Raw genomic sequence first — 24,196 nt, 5'->3', positions numbered from 1 at the left:
TGACCAGAGAAGCTGAAGATAAATGAAAACAACTCAACCTAAAATAAGGCTGGTTTCTGCTTCCTATGCAAACTAACCGCGCCGAGCCTCTTGCAGCAGCTCCGCTGTTTGGAAAAAAGAAACTACTTCTAAACTAAACCCAACGTATTAAAATATTTGTTTTCGTTGAAAAGATAGACCGGGTCTTGTGATTCGTTATTTACTATTCTGGTAACCCTGGCTGCATCTGCAGCTGATAGTGTTTCCTCAGCGCGAGATCAGATTGCACTGGCGGGCGGCCAGCAGGCATGTGACTGCAGCGCAGGGAACCCTCGCTGCCGAGCAGCCTCGGCACACACCAAGGGCAAGGATTAATGCCTCCCAGCTCTGCGAGCAGGCGGGGAAACGCTCTCCTTCGGCTGCTAAAAAAAAAAAAAAAAAGGAAAGAAAAAAAAAAACACAACAATAACAAACCAAAAGGAAAAATACCAAAAGCCAGAACAATAAAAAAATATAATAAAATAAAAAAACGCACTGCAGGAAGCTAACCAGATTAAAACCCACTAGGAATTAAAGCTGAAGTCAACCCCTCCCGACCATCTGCAGCAGCAGCCCCCTCCCCTCGCCGTGCTCCAGCACCCCCCTCCCCGTGCACAGAGCAGACCCTGCTCTCGTCGGGCTGCAGTGCATTAAAAATGGTTGAAATTTGGAAATGTTTCTTGGAGGCTGAACCCAGCACGAGCAGGAGCGAGGGCTGGTGGTGTGCAGGGGCTGGGGGGCTCCTCAGGAAGCACCTTTACACCTTTCACAGCTCGCAGCTCAGCACCAACCAGCCGAATGAAAACAAGACCTGAACAACCTCCTCCCGGCAGCCCCCTGGGGTTTTGCCTGCCCTGCGGGTGCAGATGGCTGGGAGGAGAGCGGCACAGCCCAGCCCAGCCCTGCTGCCAGGCACGGGGCTGCTGCACTCAGCTTCCTGCTGCTGCAGGACGGATCTGCTGGTGCTGTAGGGCCCACGAGGCAGGAGCTGCTGGACAAGGGGCTGGGGGCTCTCTGCAGCTCCCCGTCCCCACCAGCACGGCACTGCTGCCCCCAGCGTGGTGATGAGAGCCGCTCTGCTACCCACCGGCTGCGAGGTCATGACAAAGCCAAGCATCTCTTTGGGTATTGCTTCCAAAGTGAAAATACAACAGTGCTTTGTAACACAGAGCAGCTGTGAATTTGCTCCCTACCCTCCTGCCCTCGATCTTTCCCCCCCTTTTTTTCTCCCCTTGAAAATAAGCTGCTTAAAAGTTACTGGCATAAAACAGGATCAAACGTGGCTGCCAGAAAGTGGAGAAAGGTGTTTCCCTAGGCCTGTGTTCAGGGCTTCCTTGCCAGTCTACGTCTCTGCCACGCAGGTATGAGCCAGCTGCACCCACAGGGTTGTTGGTGTGCGGCACTGGCCTCGGGGACCAGGGGAGTCGCAATGTTTATTTCAGAAGTCATGTGTCTGCACATCTGACATCCAACGAGTTTTAAGCCTTTAAGTCAAGTGTTAATAGCTAAATCCATCGCTGCTTTACAGAGTGAAAAGTGTTGCAAAACGACTCATGGCGCAAGGGTGGGCCTGGGGCTGGGCACCGCGCTGATGGCAGACGTGGCGATAGCATCGGCTTGTGGAAGCAGTCTAAGCCTTTCAGGGAAAGCAGCTGTGTTTTCCTTTTTCCTTTGAAATTCCGTTTAAAAAAAAAAAAGTCCTCCTTCCAAAGGAAAAAAAAAAAAAGAACACCTGCAAGGAGTTAAAGCAGCATGGGATTATGTTTTAGAAACACCAGCCCACTGCAGTCAGCGCCCTTCTTCCCTCCAGCGGAATTTGCTTAAGAGGGTAGAAATCAACACAAGTCTCAGGTTCACCAAAGGACTCGAGCTCCTGACTTCCCCGTGACTTCAGTGGGAACGCAGACGCCTAAAGAGATAATAGTGGCCTAAATGGGTTTGCTGAACCCATGCCAAAACAACTTTGCATCCAGCCTCTGGTATTTAAATACGCCTTTTTTTCTTACTATAGGCATATTGCTCTGCTTTGAAAGGCTCCTGCACGGTCCAGGAAGGCTTTCCTTACGGTACAGAAAGGTTTTCCTATCATCACAAGACTTTCCTTTTGGTGAGCAGCCTGCAGTGCAGGGCTCGGGGCCGTGCCAACCTGCAGGACCAGCCGGGGGCACGGGCTAGCGCTGCGTCAAAAAACGCAATCGCCCAAGTCTGCCGCCCCGGGAAATCCATTTATACAAAATTAAACTGGGTTTAATTTACCTCGCTATGCTATTAAAGAGTAATATTTGTATCGCCATGGAAACCTCTGCACCAAGTAGCAGTTACACACGTGCTCCCGGCGCAGGTTACGCAACGGCCGGGTCATGCGCGGGACCGCATCCTATAACGCTCGGCGAGACGAGACGAGACAGCCGACCCTGGAGGGGATGGATGGGACAGGACACGGGACTTTACCTCCCTGCCCTGCAGGGCACAGCCCCGTGAACCTCCCTTCAAGGAGGAAAAAGCCAGCACGGTGTTTTCAGGCTCATTTTTCCTGCTTTTGACTCTGGACACAGTGCCCCTCTCCACTGCCCCGAGAGCGTTTAGCTGGGGAGGAAAAGAAGGGACAAAGTCCACCGAATGTATCTGGGGGGGGGAACGATCTGGGGGAAGTTTTGGGAAAACAGCTGGGCAGATGGTGTTATCAGGGGATGGGAATGCAAAGAAATTGCTCGGGGTGAGAAGGGGGAGGAGAGGAAGAGGGGGAGCAAAGAAGCCTGTGGCTGCTCAGAGTTGCTTAACCCGTCCCAGGCCCCCTGGGCAGAGTCTGCGGCTCTCAAAAGTTTCGTGCTCCCTCAGCTCCAGTTCTTGGCACAGCTCATCCCATCCCGTTCTTGCTGCGGGCCCACGTGCTCTCTGCCTTGCCTCCTGTCCCTGCCGAACACATCCTGTGCCCTCCCTCGACACTTCCCTGGGGAGAGGTTCTAAAAATAAAATAAAAAATACTGTGCCTTCCTCCTGCAACACCAACTAGTTCATGGCATCCAGGTAGCACGCAGAATTACAGAAAAATCGGTGAGAATGTAAAGTAAAATGCATCCTGATGACAATTTTCTTTGTAAAGCATCAGAGCCTTGTCTTGTGTAACATCTTTAAGAAGTAGCTCGATGCTGGTTGTAAAAGGAAGCACGCTGCCACTCCCATCTGAGAGGAGATGAATCACTTGAAACAGACGGATTTCATTTTATTTCCCTCCCCATTACTTAAACTATGGAAAGAACACACGGTTAAATGCCAGGGATGTGCTTATCTGCATTACTTTGTATAGTAACTGCTGAACAGAGACTCTCTGCAGGTACTGATAGCAAGAGATTACAGCAGTGCATTTTTCTGTGTGAAGATGATAGTCCTCCTTCTTCGTAGCTGGTTATCTGAAACTCATTTAGAGCAAAACTTAGAGGAGGGTAAAGGTCTTGTTTTGTTCATACATCAAGAAAATACCAACTAGAGGAGGATTTCCCTAACGTGGGCTTGCAGTTCGTATCCCCCTCTCACTGGGTCTCAGTTTAAGAGGTGTCTGGGAGCTTCGTTACCACCTAACGCAGAGAAAACCTTGGTCACTTACACCCTGCTCATGCTCAACCCTTATGGATACAAGCACTTGACAAAATCTAAAACCACACAAAGAATAGACTGGCTTGCTATCACCAATACATTTATGGCACTTAACTTCAACAGAAGACATTGGACATCGTACTTTTCTAGGTGTCAAGAACATTTTCCTTTTCAGATAAGAACTCTAAGGGCTGAAAAATCCTGCACTGAGGAGGAGGTCCTTCTAAACCACTTCAGTGCTTTTGAAGAAACAGGCGTAAAAGACACAAGACAAACTGCTCACCTGAATTCATTAAGGGCATCAACAATTCTGTTATACGCCAAACTCCGCTGACTGGCATCAGCTGATCTACGACTCATTTTCATAGCCTTGAAAACAATCATTAAACAGATAAGTAACACCAGACATAGTTGTAGAAGCACAGAAAATGGAAAACAAAGTCATGTGTTTGACTTTATCTTTCATGGAACCAGTCATGCAAATAATTTTTTTTTTAAGTGATAAAATGATGGTACAAGTGCCAACTTTCATATCTGAGGGAAGATAGGTGAGGCACATGCATTTGCAGCCTCTGATTCTTCAGTGCTTTTCATCATTCAAGGCATAAAAGAGGTCAAAGTTTTTATTGCAGTGGTGAAGTAACCACTAAGTATTTCCTAGAAGAGAGATTTGAAGCAAATCTAACCACATGTTTGAAAGTTTCCTACCCATCAGAATCAGGGGCTTAAAACAAAAGGGGAAAAAAAAAACATAGGGAAAGTGAGAACTTGATATTTATTTACACTCTGGAATATCCTAGAGATAAGCTCTTATCCTGCAATCCACAATGTTCAGATATAGCTGAAGCAGGGAGGCAAAGGTGGCATTAAAAGCACCTTTCCCCATGGCTGATCCTGGGCTTGCTGGGAGCCAACGCAGCCTACTGACTGTTGTAGCTTTCAGCAATTCCTGCAGCACAATGCCACATGTCCTGTCCTCACCCCAAGCTTTGCTTCTGCTCGCAGTAAGAAACATCAAAGATGTTGTGGAGCAAAGTTCTTTTCTGGTGCAGTTCCAATAGGAGGCAGCAAATTGATCCCTCTTTTGTAAACCAGTAACAAGAGTCAGAAATTAAATCTGAAAGGGCTGAGGGGGAACATATAGCAACACAAGTGCAAGAATCAAGAGAGATTGCATTTACCTGTTCTATTGCACTCTTCAGTTTGTTCATGTGACTCTCAAAGAGTGGAAAATGTGAGAAGAAGAATTCATTAAATTTGTTGTTCTCATCTTCATCTCTTGAGAGTGAAAAAATAACTCCAATTGCTATCTTTTTCTTCCTAACAATTCCTGGGCTAGGACCAGAGCTGTCATCTGACAAGTTAAAGCTTTCATCCATGGACCTTGAAGTATAGAAAAAATAGAAAGTTAATGTAATCCACTGTTTAAAGTTGTACCTTGGTTTCCTGTGCAATTAAATTCTAGAACATTTAACTTCAATGAACACCATTTGTTTGCACGTGTTGTCAAAGCAGTAACACCCTTCAATAGCACCCATTTTGCAATTCTTTAAAAGCAATCATTAATTAATCCTGCAATCACAAAATCTGGAACCAGGTTCAAAGCATTTGTGGGATTAGAATATGGCATCCTAGTTCTCCCTTACCTCTGCCAAGAATTTGAGTAGGATTTTAGGGCTTCTCATCCTCAAAAGTACAGCCTACAGGTTTATGTTTTGCTAAAGGTTTTCCCGTTAGTGCAAAACAGTGACTGCCATGAAGAAAATGGACACTGAAAAGATCAGGTATTGAACTGCAGCCTGACTTACACCTTTGTAAATACCTCATGGAAGCAACAGCAAGAAGAGGTGTATATATGCAAGAGCAGAATCAAGCTGACAATGGTGGGAAATTATGGGAAGCAACCCGCAGTATCACTCCCAGCTCACCATCGAGGGAAGACCCCGTTCTCCAAGCTGGTGGTCTGACTGCGACGCCACCGCCGCTGGTAGCTGCTAGCACAGCTCTTGTTAAACGAAGAGCCCGGAGATGGAAACGGAGTGATGAGCAGACTGCTCAGAGATGCTGCAATAACAAGAGCAGTAAATAAAAATCTCTCCAGGAGAAAGAATATTTGGAAAATAATACCAGCAACTTAACTACGACCCTGAACATAAACTGGTGTTGCTCATGAAGAGCCTTCTCTTTTGCTTATCAGTGCTTCTTATCTAAAAACAACCGGTTTATAACAACATTAACAAGCTATACAAGCACTACAAGGGTGGGACAGTCCTGCAGTTGTATATAATAGCCAACTTACAGGCTGCACCTTGCTCATCAACCCCAAGCAGCGGGAAATAAATTCTTTGTAGATAGGAGTAACATTAATCACAGCTTTTAAAGGTCTTTCCACCCCCAGTGCCCAATACCCTGAATGAGGGAGGAAGGGAGGGGTTCTCTGAAGGCAAACTCATGTTTTAGCATCAGTACTCTCCTCAATTTGGTAAAGACATAACAAGTGTTGTATAGAAATGCTGCAAACTCATTTCAATATTTAATCTGGCTTGTTTATTTGCAGTATGCTTTAATAAACCGCACTGCTGTTCAGATTAGCTCTGTGACGTTCCTAATGGAACACCCTGGATGCCTAAGGTATTTGTCCATACGTATTATGTACACATTAAAGCTTATATATAACAAAAAAGAATGGTCACATTTCAGGAAGGCTATTTGATGATGTCTAGATGTCTCAGTAACAAGACAGATGACAACCTAGTCAATAGTACTTAATATTTTCAGAGTCTATAGGGTTAATGCACAGAACTGACATTACCAGATCTCGCTATACCACTGTCTCTGTCCTCATTCTGCTCCCTCCCAGGCATATCCATAGGGTTGCTGTGAACTGTAAAACAAGGAACACCAATTAGCAGGGGAATATACAGTTCCTTTCTTGTTTGCAGATCTCCGTGTAATTATTGAAACAAAAACATGCTCATTAATTCAGATCAACAGCACTGCACAAGGCCATCACCAAGAAAGGCTGCTTAGCTGAACAAGCCAAGGCACTTATTTGAAAAGCTCACATGTAATTTTCTGCAGTCCATACACCTACTTCAGTACAAACTGAACCAGGCTCACTTTCACTATTTCTTCACGTGGGTATTTTTTGATAAAATTTTAGTCTACCAAAAGGATGTTAGCCACATAGGTAATATTCAGTGTATACACCAAAAAAAAAAAACACACAAACCAGTATCAACAAGATTTCTTTCATATACTGGTCTTCTCAGCTCCTATGTATATAATTTTAAAAGGATTTAACAATGATGTCTTGAAGAAAATAAATACTTTGAAATTGTGAGCAGTGTATTGGCTGTTCATCTAAGCCATAAGCTATCCAGATTCACAATCTGCATATACAGAAGATCAAAAGTGTATCAGGCTTAACAGACTAAAACGTGATGTATTTTACAAATGTGCCTGTGAAATAGAAGCTACTCAGCCATGGAAATAAGACCCAGACACTAAAAGCAAGAAAAATCCATTTTGTATCAAGCTAGGTTACTTTTAGATTTTAGTTGGTTTGAAACAAGTCCAGATCAAAATAGCTTGACGCTATTGCGAAATATTATTTCTAGAAAGATGAAATCCTGTATTAAATCTGTGTTTCAAAGTTTTTCAAACAAAATGAAGCAAAAAAGCAACCAAGCAGTCCCCAAAGAGGACTATTTAAATTCCTGCTGTCCTCTGGGGATTTAAAGCATGTACCCAAACAGATAAGAGAGCAGAAATCACTGTCCCTTTTTGTATTAAAAAAAAAATATCTTATTTCCAGGGCTGCACTACAAATCCACGTTTTGTCACCCCAGCTAGACTAGCCACACAGCACAGCACACAGCAAACTGCAAACCTGCAAAGAAAGAGGCGCTCCGGATCAGGCGGAGCGGACCTTGTTCAGAGAATGCCCGCCTAGGGCTGCAAAGCTGTGAAAGACCTACATGGCAAAACGTAAAATACACATGAAAGAATGAGGTTAGTAAAGCAGAACAGTCTGTAGGGAGGGGGCCAAGGGCAGGGAGAAGATATAAGCCAACGTAAATGCAGACTAACGTACGCAGGAAAATAGCTCTTACACTTAACAAGAACGTTGAGTCAAGGAGTATGGCTTATAGCTGAAATCCACAGTATGTATAGAATAAAAATAATAGAGCCAGCTTTACACCGTCTCCCATATAAGGATGGGCTTCTGTCCATGGGCTTTTATTTATTTTATTTTTCTCTGTTGAAAATGATTAATTTATGCAGGCTCGAAGCCGAACTTGATCACAAACAGGAGATTCATCTCGGAGCACAATGTTTGTTTTAACATCCACACTGGGGGGGTGTCTGAGGAACGCCGTCGATGAAGGCGATGGGGGAGGAAGGGAGGGAAGGCAGGAATAATTCGTCTTGGTGGAACCAAGAGAAAATTACAGGCCGAAGTAGCTGTTCTGAGAAGTACATTGGGGTAGTGAAATCGTATAGAAAATAAAACGTTAGCAGCCCTAGCGGTTTGGATTAAAAGTAACACTGGGGCATAGATCTACAAGGGGCAGAGTGTATTCACTGTACACAGAGCTGCAAAAAATAAATGGGTAGTTTTAATGAGTTAATTGCCAGTCCCTCTCCCAGATTCGAAGCTCCTGCTCCAAGTTTACTGACTGCAGAAAACGTGAAGGCTGCAGTGCCACAAAGCTCCCTTCCGTCCTCCTGGGTCTTCGCTCCTCATTAGAGGAAAGGCCATGACTAGCCTTTTTTTTTTTTTTAAACCAGCATAGCTAAAAAAAGCAGCTTGTAAATAGTTCCCAACCAAAACACATAGAGCCTTCTCCTATCACAGCCTGGCAAGAGTCGGCGAGTCAGGAGCAGCCTCTGGTATTTAGCAGAGTTGTCAGAAACGCTGCAGTTACAGATTAACCTCTGTGCCTGCCTTACCCAAGGTTCCCTCCGCGCCGAAATGGGAACTGTAAACAAACGCCCTCCGACAGCCTGAGAACCACAGGGCTCAGTTACAGACATTTCAGCATCCTCCTCCAGCAGCCCCCTTGTCGCTTCTCGTAGGTGCCCAGCAGTGCTCCACCTGGGAGCACGCAGCTGGCACCGAGACCAGCTTTGGTCTGTGCCTGAGCTGCAGAAGAGCATTTAAGCTCAGGCTTAGCTTCAAGAATTCTACACTGTGCGTTGAAGTCAATGGGAAGGAGAGAAGTGGACACTTGCATCCAACAAGAATTAGGACCATGGAAGAGCCAGAGACCCAGTCAGGGTAACAAAGTCATCAAACTCACTCCATACCTCCAACCCTAGAAAGGTAGATTTTACAGACAGCAATATTCTGTAATGTGTAAAAAGAAGTCCCTTATTCCACCTAGCACAAAAGACATTTTGTTTGGAAAGCAGACCATCTAAGCCAAGGGAAAGGGAAGACGTGCTTCCACCTGAGCACTGAAGTACAGAATCTTTGCTATCAGCTCTACTGCCTGCATGGGGAAAAGCCAACATCTTTCACTCTGTTACCTAAAGCTTGTGAAGCTTTCACCTACAGCAATTCCACAACAGCTGAGAATCAAAGACTTCAAATCATTTTTCAAGACTGCTTAACTTCAAAGATCAGACCAAAAAAACACAAAACACCATCATCCATCTAATCTGATCAAAAACTAAAGTGCAACTGTGCAAGGTTAACTTTGTACGGAATATGCAACCACATGTGCTAAGGTGGCCAGAGTACAGAAGGGAATGGAAATTATTAACAAAAACAAAATTGGGGAACTAAGCCAGGAAGAATCAGTCCTGCCTCATCTGAGATGTGCTGCTTAGAAGTTCTACAGATTGTTATTTTCCAACACATATCTCTATGTATTTTCACATACACATGCATAGCTGCATATATTATTCCTCTGTCAATTCCTTGAACTAATTTATTCTCCTCCTAACCTCATCAACATTAATTTTCTGTAGTTCTTAGCTTCCTTTTTTTTTTATTTGATTCTACTTAGAAGACTTTCATATTCTAGAACCTGTGATTACTCAATGATAATAGGAAATAAAATCATTTTGTAATTACCTATATTCCCGAGAAGTCCATTCATAATCGTACTGTGGTCAGGCTTTAACGTATTGCTGTCTTGATTAATGAACTCAAGACTGTCCTGCAACCTAAAAAATCCAGAAAATAAAACATACAGCAAAACCTGTGATTTGTGTTTCAGTTTAATACAGCATCACTTCATCATAGCTCAAATGGAACAGACAAGGTAAGAATGCAGACTTACACTAGAACAAGCCACATTCTGGGGTGGGTCAATTAACACACAGAAAGCAAAATATCAAACAGTCCAAAGCCTGATGTTTTTGTAACATCTTTTTCTTCATCTTGGACTGAATTCCCCAACTCCTCTGTTCTCATCCCGTTCTGTTCTCATCCCGTCTCCTCTGTACCTCACAATACCAAGCTCCAAAGGAATGGCTCATTCATTCGCTTAAAGCAAACTGAGGTGAAGACAACCACAAGGGAAAGGTGAGGAGACCCGTGGCAGGATATAACAGATGGCTATTTTTCCAAAAAAGGTCTTCCATGTTTTTTACATTCATCTGGTCATAAGCAATAGATAGGATTTCTAACAGACTCACGTATTCAGACTTCCATAGATGCTGCTTCCAGTGCGAGCTGTGAAAACTTTGCTGAGCATGAGCTGAGGAGGTGAGCTAGAGGTCAAAACGGAAGATGTCAGTCAGAAGCAGTGCCAAGACAGGCTTTTCATCTCCATTTCACAACCTTCCAGACTTTATAGACCTAAACACAACTTAACAACCTTTTGTGTACAAAGTGACATCAGAATAGCTTTAAAGCAAACCAGAAATTCCTTTGCATCTACACTTGCAGCATTCAGTTCATTCTAAATTGGCACTGAGGATTAAATCTGCTGAAATGACCAGCAGTAAAAAAATGCAACTTACCGGATCTGGTGAATTTTCAACGTGGAGCCCTTATAGCTCATGGCCACAGAGCCAAACATCATCTCTCCAAGCATGTTAGCATCTGAAGAGCACCGAGAACCCTGAAAAAAAATCCACTTGTTTTTAGGCATTTTAGTAGCACATTTCCATTTAAGGCAACATAAACCGAAGGAAAATAGGCCTCATGTAAAAGATGAACATGCAAAATCTCTCTCTCTGTAACACTGTCAAACACACTAAGTTGAACAGTTCAGTAAAGATAACACTAGAACAGAAAGTAATCTTCAAATGGGCTGTGCAGCAGACCACTAAAATCATCCAACACACCTAACCCATCCAGGGCAGGGGGGCAGATTCAGGCTGCACTGAGCCAGGGGACTAAGAAGTTTAAAGGGTGTGATTACACACTTGGATGAAACAGAAGCAGTAAGCCCAAACCTCGTCACTGGTGGACAAGAAGAGGCACAAGTTCACTGGTGATCTCACGCAGATTGCCCACTGGAGCTATGCTGGACCTGTGGTTTCTCAACAAATATTGATTTGCAACTTAGCCATGGATGGTGTTCTGTGCTTGATACATCTTTCTCTCTTGTTTCCTGGTACCTTCTCCTGCGAAGGCACCAGGGAAGAGCTGCATCTCTCCGAGCTGCATGCCGTGCTGGAGATGAGCATTTCCTGCTAGCTGGCTGGCCAGAGCCTGCTGTAAGGCACGCTGCCCAACTACAAAGGAGGAACGCCACTGCTCAGGATCACAGGCTAGATCAAACGCTGCAAACAAAACCCTAAAATTACAAGGTTACTCAGGGCAATCAACTGCAGACGACTGCTCAGATGACAGTCATCTAATTTGTATGCTGTCAATGCCTGAGATTACCGTCCCTTTATGCAGAGCTGTTTCTTCTCTAGGCTAGCAGCATGCTAGCACTGGAACTCCATTTGTGCCTTGCCCTGATTAATTTGAAATACAGTGGTCCTGCACTCACAGAGCTCAGGCAGCTCACAGATGAGGTACTTTGGTACTATACCGGAGAGCAATACACCTCCTCTGAGGTGTGTGATAACTCAGATCACTGCCTCAGAGCAATCCTTCCAAAAAACGTTCCTAAAACCAGCCATGGAAATAACCTTGTTCTTGGAAAATGCTAGGTGACGTATCCCCGTACCCCTTATCAAAGCCCTGAATGCGCAGGATCCCCACTCGGATTCCTAAATAGGCTTGGAATATATCTCGATGTTTGCCCAGCGTCAGGCAGTGAGCTCATAGCACAATCAAGGACAGGGTGTCCACACCACGGATTCCTACCAGGAATAAGGAGTGATACAGAGACGACCACTCAATGCTAGCCCGCAGAACAAGGGCAAGAAGAAGGAAATGCTAATCGACCAAAAGGCAGCACACTTGTAACGCTCCCTAATTTCCAGCTCTTCTCAAGCACTCTCAATTAAGATGACAGCCCTTTAACAGACATCCTATTAACCTCTGAAGTCTGCTATCACTGCAAGAAAGATAGGGGAGAACTAAAAGGAGCAATCAGAGTTATAATAATGAGGATGTAATTGCAAGGTTTGCTCGTGTTCATATGACAAGGCAAAATCTGGTTGTCAGCTGAGTCACACAGAAATTTCCACCCTTACTTTCCAAGATACCTCCCTGCGTAACTGTCTGGGTGCACTGTAGGTAGGACTGGAAAAACTAGACTTGAATCAGCCAGCAGGACCCAGAAGCTCCAGGGAAGTACAAGAATGAAATTTAATGGCTCTGGGAAACGATGGCTCTGTCAGCATCACGAAACCTCGACGCGAGGAAACTACCAATTATTACAGCCAAATATTCTGATTGCTATTTTTTTAAATCTGCCGCAGATCTCCAATTGAAGGCCTTGTTCTGAATAAATGTCAAGCCCTTGATGGTCAGTTTTGGTTTCTACTTTCTGCTAGTGTGAAAATCTATTTCTACAGCTGAGGAAATAAATGCTTGAAAGTAAAATATTGATTTTCCTTCTCAAGAAACCAAATTAAAAAAAGCAAGTGAAAATCAGCTGCTTTCAAATTTAATTATAGGGGTTTCCCTTCCCTCTGAGAGACAGAGACAAGCAATGCTGAAGGCAAAGAGCGTGGTAAGATGCACCCATGGTCTCTTTCAGTCTCTTTTCATCTACACTTCATGGCAACTATTAAGCTATGCATAACAGAAGACGCACATCTTTAATACACTCAATATGGAAACACTGCTGCAGCTCAACTCCTTGCCTTTAAATCTGCAAAATAAAGGTCACTTGAGACCAAAGTAGAGTGCAATCAGCTGAGGAAAGAGGTTAAATATTAAAAACTCAAATGAAAAATAGCCAAGGAGCATCTGGTAAAAAGGGCAGAACCTCCAGCATTGACAGCTTGGACACGAACCAATTCCCTAGGTCATATTTACAAGCTCACATTAAAAAAGATCATAAACCACCAGTAAGTGTTTGTTACTGCACATTACCATATTGGAGCTAGTAACATTTGCATTATTTGGAAATTACTTTTCTTAATATAACACCTCAAGCATTTACTATTCCATATGCTGCACATATTGTCCTATTAATAGCTAAGTATGTATATAAATCAAAAAGGCAATACGGAGATAATCTCAAAATGTTGTGATCAACAGTTCTAGAAGACTTTCAGTCTTGAAAACATTGACAAGCAGGTACAGAAGAGGTAACGCTAGTGTAATAATGTCCAAAACTTTAGATTTCACCTTCCAAAGAACAATTAGAATTGCCCATCTCTTGTCAAAGTGTACTGAAACGAGGAAACAAAGAACTACGTAACCGTCCTATTAACATTGTATTACGTGGCCTTCCATTTTATACCATTAAAAAAAGCAACAGAAGAACTTATAAATACTGCAAACCCATTAAGTAGCTTCTGAAGGTACAAAACAGAGCAGTTAGAAGACAGGAAATACCAGGCTGACGGACGCCTGGACAAACTTACTAGGGCCTTTCCATATACATGATAAATTACGATACAGATTTTATCATGCAGTAAAGAACTCCTGTATTTATGGATCTCTGCTCACTTGCTGAAGAGGCCTGGAAGGAGTACTGGCCTCGCAGTAAATAATTTACAGCGAATACTCTGTGGAAGACCAATTTAAGCTGGAAGATTCTCGCACACTTTCTGAGCCAGACACATGGCCACGCATCAGTTCACCTCGGTGAGATTTTGACTGGGAGATATGCATGAGGAAGTGAGGACTTAAAAGGGAAAACTTTCCACAGCTTTAAATTACGCTGCCGTGCTAACCACTAAAATTAATTTCCTTTAATAACGTTGGACGTTGTTTGTAGAGAGGCTGCCCAGCAGGAGAGAAGATTTCTGGCTAGTGGGGGGACATCGCTTTTCTTGGTCGCACAGTGCATGAAGGGGGTCACCCCGTGCTGGAAGAAAGTTCTTCCTTCCATCACCATGGCTAAATGCCCTTCCAGGAAGGGAGGAATGGAAAACAGACCTTCAGCCACCTTTTGAAACTGTAGAGAAGCATGTGATGTGAAAGAGAAAACAAGAAGAATCTGCAGCTCACCAAACACAGCGAGAGCTAGCAGGACAGCGGGAAAGTCAGCACCGAAAGCTTCTTCGTTTCTATCTACAGTAGATGAAGACATCAGTAGTACTGTACTTCAGAATACGTCGTGGAGATAGCAGCCTCCCTCAAACACACAATTACTTCATTACAAAGAGTGGAAGGGCTTAGTTCTATTTCAGGATGGCTTAATATAAAACACTTGTGATCCATGGAAGGGGAGATGACAGAAATATATCCGTGTCAGATGACTCTAGCTACTCCCAGAGCCAAAATCTCTTATGTAAAATGTAACTCAAGTGTGCTGAAACCCTCGTTATAAAGCTGTTACCCAGACTATCCTTTCACACCGCATATTTCTGTGTTGCTTCCCTGGCATTTAGCTATCAAGTAAAATACACTACCTCACTGGTACCCAGATGGGATATTTGCGCCAAGTCTGCTCGCACTGACTGAGTGTTATCACCCAGGTCACAGGAAAGAACAAACGTCCTGAAGAACCTTCTGCTATTGAAGAACCATCTGAGAGTCCCAGCTGGTTGGTTTTAAACTTGTTCAAACCCAAGGCTATAGAATTAAATAAGGATCAGCCAGAACCAAGTCTGATTTTGACTAGAAATTGCTCTCCCCAGCCAGCATTTAATTTCAAGTGTTTTAAAACATTCGATATCTCACCTGTTGTATGTATTTGGCATAGTTATATATAAAAAAAAAAAAAAGGAAGAGAACTCACCTGATATTTTGGGCATTGTTCTTTTGCATCAGAGAACGAGGAGGATGAATTGATTGAACTATCCAAGGAAGAAGAGCTGTCTCCTCCGGGCTTCAGTTGGCAACATTTCCCAAAAACTCGCACCTGAGCATCGCTGCAGAGTTTCTGAAACACACAACATATGTGACACACTGAGACCCCCAGCCACAAAATCACTGATTAGTGTGATGTTTATTGCACTTACCTGTCTGGGTAAAACATTTAAAGACATTTAACAGCAGAACGGCTTATGCACCAAGAAAACTTATCAGAGTATTTATTAGCATCTCTCACAGCCTGGCTGTAGGAAAGAAAGCTGAGCTGGTTCACTTCCAGTTAGCCAGGAGCCAGCACATCACTCCAACCCCATTTTCCTAAGCAGACATCCCTCTCTGAAGCTTTACCCATCTCTTTTTTAGGCCCAGGATTACAGGAAAGGAGGACATCAAAGTGCTCAGAGGACAGCAACAATAGGCTCCACCTGTTGCACCCCACTGCCTGTGCCCACTGGGGCAGAGGTGGCAGCAGTGTGACGTGCACAGCCAGACCACACCACAACACAGCTCCCTGTGTACAGAAAAACACCCAGACTGGGAACGGCCGAGCCAGAGCAACACAGAGTTCAGGAGAGATTCATTTGACAGGGCTAAGTGGGAAGAGAAGGCGTTACTTTACGGATCTCTTCCTAGCTGCGTCCATGTCCCTGTGTCTTTCAGAGCAGTGGCACGGAGGGGACGCGTTCCTTTCCTTCTGTTTTCAGTATGAGCGCACTGTGAGGCTGAACACGACAGCTGAAAACCACAGCTGGTGTTACAGAGAAGCCAGAGGAGTTCCACAAAAGGAGGGAGAAATGGTCCAAGGGTGATTTCTGATGCGTGATTCAGACAGAAAGCACAGCAAAAAAGGGAGCTAGAAAGGCTCAAATGGAGCTGGAACTGAAATGTGGGATCACCTGGGTGTAGGAGTGTGACTCTACACACACATCATCATCCATACTGGCACTGGAGATGCTCCACCAATATTTTGTTTGAGATTCAAAAATATGACTTCACCTGTGAATCCCAGCAGCCTGAGCAGGATCAGCCCACGTCCATGCCATTTACACCGGTATTAGGCAGCCCTCTGCACCTAGAGATCTCAAAGGACTTCTCGTATACTCATTAAACTTGGAAACACCCACGCAAGGTTGACATTATTTACATTTGCTAGTGCGCAGCACCGAGAGACAGAAATAGTCTACACGGCTTAAAATTACATAGTAACGCTGCCCTGAGACTTTCTCAATTAACATTTCCGATACAATCTCCCAACCAGGGAGAGCAAGCTGGAAGCAAAGAGCACCGCAAGCAAGGTTCAAAGGAAAGATGGAAGCAGCGACGTGCCATTACGGGGCACAGCTTCATCTCCGGGCTCACGGGTTTTCATCACAAGCTCCCACTTCAGGCAAAATCATAAGCATGTCTCAATCTTTAATAGCTAGAGAAAAAAAGGGCGGAATAGGGAAAGTGTGAAATACCCAGCTCATAAGGGTGGTAACTTCATGTCTCCGCTCCACAGTCAGCCACACGTGGACAAGAAGAAGACTGCCCTGACTGCTGGGGAGGGCTGGCAGATTTTGGTCAGGGACAGGATGGGGATCCCACATGTCCATCCCGCGCTGTGCAGGTTGTTGGTTTGTCCGTTTGTCTTTTCCCCTGCTGTGTGGAACACCTTAGACACCAGGTGGCTTTTCCTTGGTCCTAACTATGGGAAGATTTAAGCAAAGCAGCAGCAATGTCAGGGATTATTGAGCTCCCCACTGAGCTGCTGCTGCAGTTATAGAGCTGCTGCCACAGAGAGCCCGGAGGAGAAATGTGCAGGCAGGTCAGCAGATCGGTGGCAGAGGGGAAGGAAGCATTCACCAGCCACCAGGTTCTGTGTTTTACTGCCTTGTGCACCCTCCACAGTAGTACCCTCTCATTACGACACGCTGCGAGTACGTTGGATTCCTGCAATACGTGGATTTGCTCATGGCAAGTATCTGTGGCTCGAGCACAGTGCACAATGGCTGGAACATGTGAATGATCATCATATGACTGCAGTAGGAACTCGTGAACTAGAATTGCATTTTATCTCTGACACAAACAACAATGTCCTAGGCTAGGCAAGCATCATGTGATAAAACCACATAAGATCCACAGGGTTACAGAAGCTTTTGCAGGCAAACCACATTTCAGCTTGCATTTTCCATCAGATGTTGAAAGTTCCCTCTCAAAAGCTCCCATTGTGAGCGAGCTTCCTTGAGACTGTGAAGCCAGTAAGTGCATTTCTACAAGTGACAAATGTTCTGTGCGCTAAAAGAACAGGCTTAGTTTGCAAATTACTGACATTTAACTAATTTCTTTTCCTTTCCACTGCATTTTTCTGCACAGCAGCTTTCCCCAGACCCACTGCTGGGTCTGGTATCTTGAGGTAAGAGTTGCCTAATCTAAATAGGAACCAGGAAAATAGTCACTTGGTATCTGCAGTGGTATTTAATGAACCAAGACTCCTGTGAGGCGTCTGTAAAGGTCAGGATCTTTCAGATACCTAACTTTTTGGAACCTTGCAAGCAGTAAATCCCTCCTAAAATGCAAACCACTGGCAAACTTTGGTTGTTGTGCTGTTAAAAACTTACCACGTGCTCAAGAGTAACCTGCTGGACAGTGAGATCAAGTACCTGCAATGCCCCTCTCCTCCGCAGTCACTGACTCCAAAGGTCAATGCAACGTTAGGTGCAACCAATCCCGAGCTAGTACGCCACAAAGGAGTGGGGTTACTTGCATTCAGTATAACAGCTGAAACATATTCAAGCCAGGTTTCCAAAACTAAAACGGTAACCGAATTATTTAAGAACTGCGTAAGGACAAATTTCAAAACTCTGCATTTTCTTTCCAAATATACAGTTGCAGTAAAGCAGCTCTCTAGGCACGGTGCTCCTGGAGTGCTCTGAAATGCACATTTTGCTGGAGAGCAGCACATCTGCTGGAAGGATGCTGCGGGCAGCTGCCGCTCCCGGCTGCCACGCTGCCTTCCCTGCTGCGACCGCGCTCTTTGTTCCTTCTCTGCCAACTCTCTGCAGATACCCACAGCTCCAAAGACTTCCCGACAGGCACAGTTCTTACGTTAGAGGTCATAATTTGCTGCGAGTCCTGGAGACCTACCAGGTAGTACTGAAGGTAACGTACAGCAAATTGCCTTCATAGTAAGGCAGGGTACAAAATAGGTCTCTGCCACGGTTCTGCTTCTGGAATCTCTTTTCTGCACCTCTATCAGCAAAGACCTTTAACTCTTTGCCACCGTGTCTATAAATTCCCCAGTGAGTGGAAAGAACATGCACGGTGCTGTGCACAGGAGGAGGAGGCAGAGGAATTTCCACTGAGCAAGTTCTGGTTCGGGGATAACAAGACAGTGAAAAGGAGCCTGGTGCACTGAACTAAACCCAGGCTGTGTGTGTGTGTGTGTGTGTGTTAGGGGCTGTGAGTGACAGAAGGAAAGAGAAATGTCATCGTATGTTTTATATTCCTCTACCTCTCTGCAGCAGCCGGTGCTCAAATACCACTGTGGCGGTGGCGACAGAGAAATCCATCTATTCAGATAAAGCCACCATTCTTCGGGAACTCTGTACCCCACTTCCAGAGCACATTATTCAGCAAATGGAACTTCACAAAGCTGAAAAATTCCTCCAAAATTGTTAAGTTAACTCCTTTGCTTTATTTTTTGGTCTAAATGTGTAGTTAAATGTGTTTCTGTCTAGGACAAGAGAGTAGCCTGAACAGGCACTCTTTCCCTTTGAGTCCTGCTGTAAAAATCCAGGTATCTTTCTTAAAGACAGCTCTCAGGGGCTGCTTTCTCACTGCTTCCAGAGTTGCCAAGTTCCTCTATTTGTCATCGGTGAGTGAAAGAAGTAAAAGGACAAGCTGCTGCTCCCCCACTGGCGTGCTGTTTCTGTGCAGAGAACAGGCAGAGCTCGGAAGGCAGGGCTCCTGCTCTTACAGCTGGGGGCTTTGTCTGCTGGCCCTGGCTCGCTGGAAACCTGTCCACTGGGAGCGAGATAGAGCCCAGAGTCTTGATTTCACACAACTCACCTAAAAGCAAAGGGCTCGCTATCCGATTACTAATCCCTCAAAGCAATTTACTGCTCACCATTTATCCAGCGCTGGAGTGTATTAGAACACGTGGCTAATCCCCGCTTGTTTAAATCAGCATGCCATTTTTCTGCTTTGGGATAAATGTGACATTTGGAGTGAAAGAAATTGCCGCAGTAGGAGATCAAATATCATCTGACCTTTCGGTTATGTTATCCCAAAGATAAAGACAACTAGGTTACATGGCAAAATGAACTTTTTGCTCTCCAAATCCAAACCCACTCTTTTTTCTTTTTAAGGTTGTACCTCCAGATCTCAAAGCGTGCACCCTTGGCCCTCTCTCTCACTTTCACTTCTTCCAAACAAACAGCTTCTGAAAATCGTCTTCTGTCTCTGCATCCTGGAAACAAGCCACGGCCCTTTTCCGATTCATTGTCTTTCCCCCTTCCCAGCCAAACCACTCCAGCTCTGGATGTGAGCTCAGCACAGTGCACAGCTTGCCTCTTGCTTTCTTTTCTCCCTCCTCTTCCCCTTTCTCATGGTCCCTCTGAACCCTTTCTTCCACACTTTCCTCTCGGCTGATCTTTAGATGTAGGAAATCTTCTAGCTCCTTACATGTCAACCAGCACCTCTCTTCAGTCAAATCCCTGGCAGTACACGTCGCCTTGTTGTGGACAACACAAAAAGAAAACAAGCAGTTAAACCAGACAGCTAGAAACCAAACTTGTCCTCAAACTCATTCAGTTTAAGGAAAACACCAAGGCAAACTCCTCTCTCAGCTTCTTTATTTACTCCACACCTTGTGGACCACTCCTGGGGCATCCTTATCCCGTCTTAAGATCCCAGTTAACATCCCAGCCCGACCCAGTACAGACTGGCAGCCCTTTCTGTTTCAGCTGGTCGTTGCACCATTTTTATGACATAACCCGTGCACACAGCAGCAGCACAGCGAAGTACACTCACACTCTTCGCAAGGGTTCGTGTGAGCAGTGGTTGGCTTCGTGGTTGAGAAGCCAAGCACTCAGGCAAGAGCCAGGAAACGCAGGGTGAGGGCTGAAAGCTGGCCCAGCTGGTGCCTGCACCCCGAAGGAGCTGCCTGTCACGCCTGGCCTGCAATTCAGCCCTCAGAGGACCTGTGGGCTGAAAAGTGGGCAGGGAGGTCTGGGCTGGACCTTGCATGGACACGGCGAAACGAGCAGGGAGGTGAGATGGGCGAGGTGGTACGTGTGAGCAGGAGGCAGGCGAGGAGACGTCACAGGAAAAAGAACAGACAAACAGAAGTGAGTCTACCAGCAGAGATCTGTCACAGGCTGCAATACCGTCACCTGCAAATCAAGGAATCCAGCCTCACTAGGAACCAGATGCTTAGCAGCACGAGGAACAGCCTCAGACTTAGCTCCCTAGCGGAGGATTTGGAAGAAACCCGCCGGAGTGCAGCAGAGGTGCATCCCCATCCAGTGAGGCAGCCCCGGGGACGCGGCTGTCTGGGTGGGGACCACGGCGGTGAGCAAGGGCGGCAGCGGTGCCCACTTCTCCTGTCACATGCTGCCCTCGTACACCCAACATGCAAACGCCTGTGCTGAGACATCTGCTCATGATCTGGTGTCACAGGGCTGAAAAAGGCAGCCGAGCTCTTACGGGATCCCCTGACAAAGCTAAAAGAGGAGAGTTAGCTAATTTTCGGGTGTTTGCGGGGAAAGAGGCAGCTGTCCAGGCGCTGCACCAGGTATCTGCTTGCAGAGCCCGGCTCATCATTGGCCATCCCCCGAAAAGTGGGGGAAGAACCTCTCGTGCTTCGGACCAAAAAAGGTGTGGGGCTCGCAGAGGGGAATCTGCCTCCTTCCACAAGCCAAGTGCCCACAGCTGCCTAGCGCGGCTCCGTCTGGGTGGAAATGCCTGGCACAGCCCGGGGCCAACATTCCCGGTGCCGAGTCACCCGGCGGCTTCACAGCTTTGCTCGTGAAGCTTAACTCTATCGGGACCCGGGGAAAACACGGCGTCTCTGCAGTGTGTGGCAGGGCACGGGCACCTGCTGTATCAGCGTCCCCGAAATTAGAAGTGTGCTTAACGAGCCCACTGGGAAGCAGGGTTATTTACCAGTCATTCTCTCTCCAGTCCTGAAGTCCTGGGAAAAAAAGATGTATTTTACCATTGCTACAGAGACTCTAGAATTAAATCTCCAGCAAATTTACCACCTTTTAGCACAATTAAAATATTGTAACAGCAATACCAGGAACCTCTCGGCTGCCTTCTGTCTGCCTCTGCACAATAAGCTCTCTCCAAATTCTTGTTTACCTAATATTTAGCTTTATTGAAGACAAGAAGAGGCTGATTTAATGTCCAATGAAAACACAAAATCCTTATGTGTGTTATAATCACATGTCCCTCACAGAAAATATAGACTCGGTAATGCTTTATTAATTAAAGCCTAGCTTGGCATGAGCACAAACTCTGTGGTTTTTACTTACCAAAAAGTTGAAGGCTAGTTTTATTTCTTTAAACATCTGCCTCTGGACAAGTTTGCCCTAATGCTCCTTGAGTTTTATAACTTTCCCTTATGGAATTCAAGCGACTGAGCCTTGGTGCACTGCACGCACCTCCTGACATACACCGAGTTTAGGTATGTAAAATATAAAATAGAGAAAAATGTATCAGATGTTGCTGCAGGCATACAACCCAAATTATAATTGCTTTCAATCAGACACTTGTTACACATCTCAGAAACAACAGAGGACAGGAACTGAAGAGCACAGCTGCCAGCACAGAGCAAACTGGCACGCACTCGGCTCCCTGAGCTACACAAACTGGTCAGACTTCAAGCAGAACAGCCTGGCCACCGCTGGGCACTCTCACAACCTGCCCCTCGGTGCGTTTGTAAATCCAGAGGTATAAATCATGGTAGGAAATGGGGGGCGGGGGGAGAAGATGCAGAAAGCGCTGCCCTTTGTGGGCCACTAACAGATAGCCTTTCACAAGGGAGAGCGCCCGGCCCACACACACGTCTCGCTGCAAAAGGGCAAGAGTGCCTTGGAATGTGCTTAGAGCCAAGATCTGGCTTTGTACAGGCAGGGTGTGTCTTTGCTAATGAAAATTGTGATAAAGAACGAGGAAAATAAACAATGCGATTCCTTGAAAATGGCCAGTGTGTACTGCTAGCTGTGCAAGGCTGTACTCGGCTTGCAGCGAGCTGAGCCCAGGACTTGTGCACATTTTCACCTGCTTAATGTTTCTACTAATGCAAAGTTTTGTTTTATGAAGGAAGAATTGCCTGACATTACATTATCTGAGTGCTGCAGAAGGCAGACACCATAGCAAGAAAAGGTTTTCGATATACTCTCTTTCCAAGTCCCTTAGTAGCACAGAAAAGAATGAAAATGTACTGACTTACCAGACACAATTAGGGGCACTTCAAATACTCTGGGAACAGTCTTTCTCCACCAGCCTCACATACTCGTATCAAAGGGAATGTGATCATAATTTATTCCCCCCCCCTCCGCCTTCCCCTTAATGAAGAAAATAAAGAGGAGATAATATGGAACCGTATTAGCCTCATTATCTGCTGTTTGTTCTGTTGCTACTGAGCTGCCACAGACAACTGACTGTGAAATAACCCGAAACAATGAAGTTTGCAAGCTAACTGTGCAAGTACAGATCTATCTTAAAGAGGCTTTGGGCTTTCAAGAAATCAATTGAAATATAGCAAGAGGGTTCATGCTGCACAATGCCTTTCCTATTAATGAAGAAATGGTAATAAGCAAAGCCAGCAATTAATCACAATAAACCTCTTTAAAGATCTTCTTGAACATTTGTTCAACTTGCCTTACGTCACACATTCTCAAAAAGAACTAGGAAATCAGGCCCTCAATTCATGATATAACTGTGCTAGCACAGGCACGGTGCAAGCCTGGAAGCTGGTGCCTGATGACACACAAATCAGCTCCCCGAGGTTAGGAGATGTGGAAGAAGAGCTCAGAATCATGATGGGAAGCACCAGGCTGGCAGCATCCAGCAATGGGCTGGGGGAGTTCACAAAGCAGATGAAGAGCCTTCTTCTGGCTGCAATCCAATACCCAACACGAAAACCAGGGCTTGCAGGTAACACGTTATTTCGTGTTCTCCTGCTCACAGAACCCAAGAGGTCTTAGGGTTAAAAGCAGCTGTGATCATAAATGCCATTTCACGCAGTGCTCTCTGCTTGCAGAACTTAAAATGCTTTGCAAATGTTTGCAGAGATGGTGAAAGGGAAGTTCAAAGCAGTGAAATAAGTTGTCCAACCTCACACAACCACTTACAATAGCACTGTGGCTAGAAATTAATCTTCTGGCCAGAGCCCTCAGAAGGAAGTATCCTCCTCTGACTGCATCCATTACAGTTTCAATTAATAGATTACCATGCAAACCATGCCAAAAAAAAAAAAAAAAAAAAAAGTTTTCAAGTAACTTTGTGTGAGAGCCGTCAGCAAAGCATGGGAACAACAGTTGGCAAAAGCTAACCAAACAGGACATGAGAGGACACGGGACTGGGAGCACTTTCTGACTCAGAACACAGGTCCCGCAGCGGGAAGCGTCCATGTCATAAAAGCTTGTCAATAAACATTGGATTATGCCCTGCCTCTGCCTCCTAGCATCGCCTGCTGCAGCCCCGCAGAGGAATCCTTCTCTTGGAAAGAGCAGAAAGTAGAGAGCACGGGAGGGAGAAGATCACTTGAGTATCTAAAGCTGTTAAGAGTGAAATCAGTGGAGCCTGAAAAATTTGCAACTTCACAGGCATTTAAATAAAGCCTTGCGTAACACCGATGTTAATATGGCTAAACCAGAACGTTTGTACTTTATCAGTTTTATATCAAAAAATACAGAATACAGCCATGTAAATCGCAATACTCACCGACACCGAAACGTCCTCGATTTTCCTTTTAGCGCTGGAGTCAAACAAGACATTCCGTCCTCTTCTCTCGCAGTCCTGATACACAATCAGTCGGATCTGACTTGGGTCAAACTCCGGCAAAGGCCAGCTTTAATTAAAAAACACCAAAGAGATCAAATTACTACAACTCTGTAATACACTGCTCTTTCTACATTATTTCTATATCCAACTTTATTAAAGCATAAAATCCAGCAAGTGCAATGTCATTTCATCAAACGCTTTGATCCTGTAGCCAGAATTGTGTCTTTTTGATTTTTT

The 24,196-nt window shown here is 45.1% G+C and overlaps 1 protein-coding gene across 4 annotated transcripts in view; it reads right to left on the bottom strand.

Moving 5' to 3' along the window:
- The window catches only part of FNIP1 (folliculin interacting protein 1), a 62,549-nt gene that overhangs the window by 9,744 nt on the left and 28,609 nt on the right, over positions 1-24,196 (bottom strand). For 2 of the 4 annotated variants that reach the window (XM_068697923.1, XM_068697925.1), the window contains exons 2-11: positions 23,900-24,026; positions 14,892-15,035; positions 10,591-10,691; positions 10,264-10,338; positions 9,698-9,789; positions 7,505-7,588; positions 6,425-6,496; positions 5,541-5,676; positions 4,794-4,995; positions 3,896-3,981 (exon numbers count right to left, since the gene is read on the bottom strand). In XM_068697923.1, coding sequence (XP_068554024.1) covers positions 3,896-3,981; positions 4,794-4,995; positions 5,541-5,676; positions 6,425-6,496; positions 7,505-7,588; positions 9,698-9,789; positions 10,264-10,338; positions 10,591-10,691; positions 14,892-15,035; positions 23,900-24,026 — 1,119 coding nt within the window. Of the gene's footprint in view, positions 1-3,895; positions 3,982-4,793; positions 4,996-5,540; positions 5,677-6,424; positions 6,497-7,504; positions 7,589-9,697; positions 9,790-9,905; positions 10,186-10,263; positions 10,339-10,590; positions 10,692-14,891; positions 15,036-23,899; positions 24,027-24,196 lie in introns of those variants that run through there. The other 2 variants (XM_068697924.1, XM_068697926.1) reach the window with 2 other exon arrangements.

This window comes from Anas acuta, chromosome 14 (genome assembly GCF_963932015.1).
Source record: "Anas acuta chromosome 14, bAnaAcu1.1, whole genome shotgun sequence".
In the NCBI taxonomy this organism is placed as follows: domain Eukaryota; kingdom Metazoa; phylum Chordata; class Aves; order Anseriformes; family Anatidae; genus Anas; species Anas acuta.
This window is presented reverse-complemented; position numbering and strand designations above follow the sequence as displayed.